At 40.5% G+C, this 9,049-nt stretch overlaps 1 protein-coding gene across 1 annotated transcript; it reads right to left on the bottom strand.

Moving 5' to 3' along the window:
* Positions 1–1,672: 1,672 nt before the first annotated feature.
* LOC105477941 (G protein-coupled receptor 33) lies at positions 1,673–6,972 on the bottom strand. Its single transcript, XM_011734818.2, has 2 exons — positions 6,796–6,972; positions 1,673–2,883 (listed from the first exon to the last, which is right to left on the bottom strand). Exon 2 carries the CDS (start codon positions 2,875–2,877, stop codon positions 1,861–1,863), a length of 1,017 nt encoding a protein of 338 aa, XP_011733120.1. The 5' UTR covers positions 2,878–2,883; positions 6,796–6,972; the 3' UTR covers positions 1,673–1,860.
* Positions 6,973–9,049: the final 2,077 nt, after the last annotated feature.

Here is a 9,049-nt window from a genome sequence, read left to right as displayed (position 1 = left end):
AGGTACTCCAGAGGCTGAGGCAAGAAGATTGATTCAACCTATCAGAATGACTATACCGTAATTAAAAGAAGAAAAATAACAAGTGTTGGCACAGATGTGGGGAAACGAAAACCTTTATACATTGCTGGTGGGAATGTAACATGGTGCAAATTGAAAAGCTTTATGATTTCTCAAAAAGTTAAACATAAAATTATCATTCGACCTGGTAATTCTACCCTTATATATATATTTACAATAATTGAAAACAAGGACTGACACAAATACTTATATACAAATGTTAATAGTAGCTTTATTCACAATAATAGTAACTTTATTGACAATAGTCAAAAGGTGGAAACAACACAACAGATGGCTGGATTTAAAAATGATGGTATAATCATTCTCAGCAAACTATCGCAAGAACAGAAAACCAAACACCACTCATAGGTGGGAATTGAACAATGAGATCACTTGGACGCAGGAAGGGGAACATCATACACCGGGTCCCATTGTGGGGAGGGGGGAGGGGGGAGGGATAGCATTAGGAGATATACCTAATGTAAATGACGAGTTAATGGGTGCAGCACACCAACATGGCACATGTATACATATGTAATAAACCTGCAGGTTGTGCACATGTACCCTTGAGCATAAAGTATAATAAAAAAAAGATGGTATATACGTACAATAAAATATAATTGAGCTGTAAAAAGGGAATGAAGTTCTGATACCTGTAACAACACAGATGAACGTTGAAAACATTTTGCTGAGTGAAGTAAGTCAGACACAAAAGGGTAAATACTGTATAATTTCACATATGTGAAATATCTAGAATAGGCAAATTCACAGAGACAGAAAATACTTTGGAGATTACTAGGGACTAGGGGGAGGAGGAATAGGGAGTTACTACTTAATGGGCACAGAATTTGTCCTTGGAATGATGAAAAATTTTGGAAATCGATGGTGGTGATGGTTGTACAATGTCGTGAATATAATTAACGCCACTGAAATATTCACTAAAAATGGTGAAAATGATAAATCTTATGTTACACATATTTTTCCACAATAAAAAGTGAGTCAAAATAATCACAGGCCCAGCACAGTGGCTCATGCCTATAATCCCAACAATTTGGGAGGTCGAGGCGAGTGGATCACTTGGCACCAGGAGTTTGGGACCAGACTGGCCAATATGGTGAAACCCTGTCTCTACTAAAAATACAAAAAATTAGCTGAGCATGGCTGGGCGCGCTGGCTCACGCCTGTAATCCCAGCACTTTGGGAGGCAGAGGCAGGCGGTCACGAAGTCAGGAGATCAAGACCATCCTGGCTAACACGGCGAAACCCTGTCTCTACTTAAAATACAAAAAATTAGCCAAGTGTGGTGGCAGGCGCCTGTAGTCCCAGTTACTTGGGAGGATGAGGCAGGAGAATGGCATGAATCCAGGAGGTGGAGCTTGCAGTGAGCCGAGATCGCGCCACTGTACTCCAGCCTGGGCGACAGAGCGGGACTCATTTCAAAAAAAAAAAAAATTAGCTGGGCATGGTGGTGTACATCTGTAGTCCCAGCTACTTGGGAGGCTGAGGCACAAGAATCACTTGAACCTGGGAGGTGGGGTTTGCAGTGAACCTAGATTGCACCACTGAACTCCAGCCTGGACAACAGAGTGAGACTCTGCCTCAAAAAAAAAAAGAAGTCACATTTGAAACATGATCTTGCAAATTGCTTGTTTTCTTGCAGCCCTTTTGTTACTCAGAGATCTAACGATAGTGCGGCCTAGTTATCTCTCTACTATAAGGACTATAGCATACAAAAGCAGAAGTTATATCTCTGTTGGTATAATTGAGCAAGTGCATGTTTGCTTAAGCATCTGGAAATTCAATTTAGGCTTCTGAGTTTAGGTTTTGGGTCCTTTCTGCAGAAGAATCCTCACTAAATGTTGACTCAAACAGAGCAAGAATGGACTTCTTGAAGACGTTTTTGAAGTTCTCCCCAGTAAATAAGTAGAGTGTGGGAGAAAAGATAGTATTGAAAGAAGTGGTTAGCACTGTAAGTATCAGAGTCAACTCTAAAAGTAGTGACTGGTTCTTAGTGAGAAGTAAACCCTGGTGTATATGATAGGGCATCCAACACACAAAGAAAGAGACAATGGCAGTCATCATAACTTTGAAGGGCTTGCTGGATTTAAACAGGCCCCTCTCTTTCACCTTGCTGGCTACTCTTTCATAACAAAAGATGATGATGAAGAAAGGCAGAAGAAAGCCCAGGAAGAAGCGGCTGATGAAACAGGCTACATGAATCCACTGCCTTAATGCTTGCATCTCCTTGCTTTCCCAGTTAGTAGACACAGCATAGTTATTTCGGCAAGTCACCTTTCCTTCACGGTCATGATGTGTCTCTCTGAAAATCAAATACGGGATGCTGAGGGCAGCGGCTGAGATCCAGACTCCTAGGACAATGCCAGAAGCCCAGCGTGGGGTTCGGTGCTGCTGGGACCACACTGGGTGAAGAGTGAGAAGGTAACGATCAAGACTGATGGCCGAAAGGAAGAAAACAGAGGTGAACATCCCCAGAGACAAAGTGCCATTGAAGACCTTGCACAAGGCAGTTCCAAAGTTCCAGTGATTGTCCTGAAGTTGGGAGGTGGCCATAAATGGCAGAATCAATGTTGAAATAAAATATGAGAAAATGAGATGAAAATATAAGAGAGTATTGACAGTCTGTTTCATCTTGAATCTTAGCACCCATAGATAGAGGCCATTGGTGATGGTACCAATTATAGATGAAATGTACAAAGAAAGGGCAATAATCATTTTTGATGCAGGAGCTAGAAACTGAGTGCTGTTTCTTACTAAAGTAGAGGCATTGATCAGGTAATCAGTAGAATTGATCAGATCCATAATGACCTGTGGAGTGAGAAACAGTGCAAATAACAAGAAAAAAACAAAAGAAAAGGTTAAATGTAAAAATTTAAAGAGTAATTTTTTACATAGTGATAGGTCTAGTCCAAATGATAATATTTTAACAGCGGTAAGCAAAATATTTCTGCAAATCAAATATTTTCCCAAGGTCTATACTTTTATGTTTTAATGAAGAATTAACATCAGATGAATCTGAGCATCAAAAGTAGAAATATACAGATGAAATGAAATAAATGTGAAAAAGAAGTAAATATTGGGACATTTTGACAGTTGTTAAATAATTAGGTAGTTAAAAATCTATTTTTTTTTTTTTTTCTGAGATAGGATCTCACTCTGTCACCCAGGCTGGAGTGCAGTGGAGTGATCACAGCTCCCTCAGCCTCGACCTCCTGGGCTCAAGGAATCCTCCTGCCTCAGCCTCCTGAGGAGTTGGGACTACAGGTGCACAATAGCAGGCTGGCTAATTTTTTTTTTTTTTTTTTTTTTTGTAGAGACGGGGGTCTCACTATGTTGCCCAGCCTGGTCTTGAACTTCTGGACTCAAGCGATTCTCCTACTTGGCCTCCCAAAATGTTGAGATGACAGGTGTGAGGCACTGCACGTGGTCAAAAATCTTCTACTTGGACATTAAGCAGAAGTCTGACCCTTTTTGATGGGCAAAACTTCTTGAATAAGACAATGTAGAATAAGTCTTATTTGACTTGGTGAGGGCAAAAGTTGCTAATGAAATGAACTTGAATAACAAAAATAATAGCAATGTGGCAAATTAGTACTCATGGGTTTTATAATTAGATTTCTCTCATGAGCTAATTATATATAGTAAATACTATTATCTAGTATTCTAATACTCAGCACATAATGGTGAGAACTAATATTCATATGGGAGTTGTAAGCCACCACAAGATTGTGAAGTATCTTCAGAAACATCAACAAAAGAGGGAAGTGTATTGTAAGATGTAGTAATTTTTTTTTGTTTTTTTGAGACAGAGTCTTGCTCTGTCACCCAGGCTGGAGTGCAGTAGCGTGATCTTGGCTTACTGCAACCTCTGCCTCCTGGGTTCAATCTATTCTTCTGCCTCAGCCTCCTGAGTTGCTGGGATTACAGACACTCGCCACCATGCCCAGCGAAGTTTTGTATTTTTGGTAGAGACAGTGTTCCACCACGTTGGCCAGGCTGGTCTCAAACTCCTGACTTAAGGTAATCCATCCACTTCGGCCTCCTAAAATGCTGGGATTACAGGTGTGAGCCACCGTGCCTGGCCAGATGTAGTAATATTAATAGTTCATTCTTGAGGAGGGGACAAAAAGGAGAAAAGTCACCAAACTCATGTTTATCCAATATTTGTGGTATGCCAGGAGCTTTCTATAAAAATCACTTCTGGTGGGCACGGTGGCTCACGCCTCTCATCCCAGCACTTTGAGAGGCCAAGGCAGGCAGATCACGAGGTCAGCAGATTGAGACCATCCTGGCCAACATGGTGAAACCCCATCTCTACTAAAAATACAAAAATTAGTTGGGCGTGGTGGCGTGCGCTTGTAGTCCCAGCTACTCGGGAGGCTGAGGCAGGACGATCACTTGAACCCGGGAGGCGGAGGGTGCAGTGAGCCGAGATCATGCCACTGCATTCCAGCCTGGGCGATAGAGTGAGACTCCATCTCAAAAAAAAATAAAAATAAAAATAAAAAAAAAATAAAATCATTTCTGTTTTTCCTCGTAAAGCCTGTGAAGCAAATCTTTAAACAGAGGGGAAAGTGAGGCTTCGTTGGGTTACATATCTTATCCATCAGTATTTTCCACCATGCCTCCATTGTACCAGGTGGGAAACTCTACTACTGTTTTATATTACTTCTTTGAAACTTGGTAATTCATATGTAGTGTTTTTAACAATGCTCCATGAATCAGTGTTTGATTATCTAAAATATACAATTCCTTGGATAATGGATCCCATGGTATCAAAAATATAAACCTGAGAATATTTTGGAAAATAGCTATTATAACAGAGTCATATCAGCAAATTGGTTTTAGATAAATTGGATAAAGCAATGGAAATTACTAATGATGCTTTTTTCCCCACTAAACAAAAACATTCTAAGAATATATACAGATAAGTAAGATAATTGCTATTTATTTTATTTTTATTTATTTTTTAGAGACAGGCTGGAGTGCAGTGGCACAATCCTAGCTCACTGCAGCCTGGAACTCCTGGGCTTCATCCATCTTCCTGCCTCAGACTCCAGATAGCTGGGATCACAGGTGTGCAGCACCACATTTGGCTAATTTTAAAATTCTTTGTAGAGAAAAGGGTCTTGCTGTGATGCCCAGGTTGGTGTCGAACTCCTGGCCTAAAGTGATCCTCCCACCTCAGCCTCCCAAAGTGCTAGGATTAAAGGCATGAGCTGCTGTGCCCAGCCATAATTGCTTTGTAAAATCACAACTTCCTAAGTTAATTCTGCCTTCTAAGGGAATTGCAAAATTTTTCTCTAAAGTAGAAAAATGATTTTTCAGGAAAATACCTTAGTAGTCTTCTTTGAGAATAAAAAGTAGAGTCTGAAGGGTACGAAATGGACAGGCAACGGCAAATCAAAGAATGAGAACTTGAGAGAGAAGCTTTGTGAAGGCCCTGGGACCTTAAGAAGAGGGTGGAAGGCAAGGATGACTTTAAGACACGCAGCACAGAAAAAAACTCAACAGGAGTTTAGGAGTCCTAAAGAGGAGAAAGGGTCAATGAAGTATTCTGAGAAGCAGAAATGACACAGGGGATTTAAAAATAGGAACGTCTAATAATTACAATCTATTTGCTATGCTTTGATATGGTATAGTGTCCCTTTTCCCCATCAACCCTCAGCTGTCTTGTGCTGGTGGTGGTTCTGGGGAATCAAAGTCTCTGTGGTGTTTTTATCCATGGAGTTTGTGTGTAGAGGTGTGCCTGTGATCAGTGTATGTGTATCTCAGTGTATTTGTGTGGTCTCTATGTATGTATGTGTCTGTGGTCTTTGTATGTTTTTCTGTGGAATGTGTGTATGTGTGTCTGTGTTGTGTGTGTGTAGTCTCTTTATGTGTGTGCATATGAGAAACTAGATACCTGAATTATAGGAAAGATTTTTCTTTTAATTGTGCATCTGAGCTCTAGAAGGACATCTGAAAGTAATGTAGAACATGGGCAAAATCATAGTACAACTTTTCTGATCCATGTTGGTAGTGATTCTGAATATCATATAAAGTTTCCTAGGAATTCTGACTTATTGCACATAACCAGGAGATTTCTTCATCCTTAAACACCTTTAAAATGATTTTAAAGTACTTAAGAATAAATAAATGGGGGCAGATCTCAGACTCTGGCATCCCACAGACCTGGGTTTGTATCCTACCTCTACCACTTACCAGCTCTGCACGTTTAGACTTAACTTGTTGAGCCTTTTTCTCCTGCTAAGCCCCTCAGTTTCTTTTTTTTTTTTTTTCAGACCGAGTCTCACTCTGTCTCTCAGGCTGAAGTGCAGTGGCGCAATCTCAGCTCACTGCAACCTCTGCCTCCTGGGTTCAAGCGATTCTCCTGTCTCAGCCTCCTCAGTAGCTGGGACTACAGGCACCTGCTACCATGCCTGTCTAATTTTTGTATTTTTAGTAGAGACGGGGTTTCACCATATTGGCCAGGCTGGTCTTAAACTCCTGACCTTGTAATCTGCCCACCTTGGCCTCCTAAAGTGCTGAGATTACAGGCGTGAGCCACCGCACCCACCTACAAGTGGCTTTCAGGAAGACCCCACCTCCACTTGGGAACACTGAGCTGCAGGCGCAGGGGAAGGCCACAGGAGCCTCAGGAAACTGATGTGCAATAAGCCTAGAGGGTCAATTCAGATGATAGCTCTAGGAGAAACCTGCTAGTCCAGAGAATCTTACCTCGGAGCTGTATCTTTATGCCAGATTGGTCTTGAGCAGGCCAAAGTGACTCTACACCATCAATCTTCTCACTAGGAACAGAGTGAACAAAATCAATGCCACTTTGCCTTCATTTCATACGTCTTTCTTCTGGCTGATGCTACTCCCCAAGCTTGAACTTACTATTGTTTAAATACTCAGTGAGATCTTTTCCTCTTTTTGGTTCCTTTTTTCTGTGGAATTTACTGCTATAGAGATATAGTTAGAGAAATGAGTACTTCTTCAAATCATTTCTCCATTTTGAGGGACATTAAAAAATATCTGTAAGTGACCAAGTGCAGTGGCTCACACCTGTAGTCCCAGTGCTTTGGGAGGCCGAGGCAGGAGGATCACTTGAAGCCAGGAGTTAGAGACCAAAATAAAAAAAAAAAATAGCCAGGCCTGGTGGTGCACACCTGTAGCACTAGCTACTTGGGAGGAGAGGCTGAGGCAGGAGGATCACTTGAGCCCAGGAGTTCGAGGCTGCAGTGTTCTATGATCATGGTGGTGAATAGCCACCATACTCCAGCCTGGGCAACAGAGTGAGACCATGCCTCTCAAAAGAGACAGAAAGAGAGACAGAGAGACAGAGAGACAGAGAGCGAGAGCGAGAGCGAGAGAGAGAGAGAAAGAGAGAGAGAGAGAGAGAGAGAGAATTTCATAGGCTGAGTCATTTCATTTAAAAGGCTAATAAGCTTGTTTCAGGTGTTAATTCCCTTCTCGTATTGGGACATCCCCCCAGGCACCCACTCTGCCTCAACTCTAGGGTGTTTGTTAGGATATGGATGGATGGTGTTGGGTACATAAGGAGGTGGTAAATATCAAGCAGGGACCAAAATAAACTCTGGAAATGAGCTACCTAATCTTGCTGAAGAGAATATAGTTAGAAGCAAAAACTTAAACAGTGAGTTTCACATTAAAATGGAATTTATGAGGACAGGCCAGAGATTTGTATTGTTCAGTTTGGGATGGTGAAGACTGACAGGCAGAACAATCTGCATCTGTATGATGGTTGTAGAATGGTTGGAAAAAACCAGAATTAGTTACTACATCCTAGAAGATGATCTCATTATAAGGAATCTTCCAACACAGGTAATGGATTTATGAACCATTGCTGACTGAGTTCTACATTTTCTATGCTCCTCTCTCTAATCCATCTCTGAAATTTTTTTGGATCCCCCTCTGTGCTGACCTCAGTGTCCTGATTTTTTTCTTGCTTGCTTTCCTCTTCATCTCTTCATTACCAATGGAGAAAATACATCAAAACCGTTGTGCAGCGTTGGTTGTCAAGAGTTTAGGAATCAAAACCATTACCCAGTCTTTGTTAGACTGAGAATTTTATAGCTTTCACTGCTAGATTGTAGCCTTATTAAAAATAGGCTTAAATTTCAGTTCTTAATTCATTTGTGGCTGTGACCTTCAACCTAAGAACTGATCTTTGCAGGTTAAGGATAAGTTTTCAAACCTGCTACTATGTTTTAAAAGGGATTTTAAAAGGAATTGTGACAGGCTTTCATACCCTTGGGGTTAATTCACAGATTTGGAAGCAATCTGAGACATTATTTGGTTCAAACCCACTAATTCTGAAGTTTAGCAAACTGAGACTCAGAGAGGTTAAATGAATTACAAAAGGTTTTCACCAAGAAAAGCTAAGGGCTCCTTCTTATGCTATCTTCTCAATTAAAAAAAGGAATTTGGACCAGGTTTTTCCTCTTCTCCCCTCACTCTATGTTTCTCATTTCTGTAATTTCTAAAATTCATAAATAACAAATATATTAGGGATTAGTGCTTAACTTTTCTCCTCAAATATGTACTAGGGCTAGTACCACCATTAGATAGCCTAAAATTTGATTATTGTATAACTCTCTTCAGAAATACTCTTAATAGTGAGTATTTTCCTCCCATAGGTGATTAAACCAATGATATTAACAATGTTAGGAAATACACAGAGTGTATTTGAGGAAGTAATTCTCTTCTGTGGCTTTAGTAATGTGGCTTCTTTCAGTTTACTTTTCATGTTTCGAATCAAGTCAGGTGATTTCAAAAAAGACTTACGGAAATGGAAACAGTTTTATGTTGTTTTGATATAGCCACCATTTGAAAGATATAGAAATGCAGAAGCAGATGGTACTGCTGAATCAAATGTGTGAAAGGCTAGTAACTCATAGATGCATATAATTTTTAGAGTTGGAAGAGACCAAGGAGTTAATTTCATCTAACTCCCATTCTGTAAGTA

The sequence above is a fragment of the Macaca nemestrina genome, chromosome 7 (genome assembly GCF_043159975.1).
Source record: "Macaca nemestrina isolate mMacNem1 chromosome 7, mMacNem.hap1, whole genome shotgun sequence".
In the NCBI taxonomy this organism is placed as follows: domain Eukaryota; kingdom Metazoa; phylum Chordata; class Mammalia; order Primates; family Cercopithecidae; genus Macaca; species Macaca nemestrina.
The sequence above is the reverse complement of the archived record's forward strand: the minus strand, read 5'-3'. Positions and strand labels throughout refer to the sequence as shown.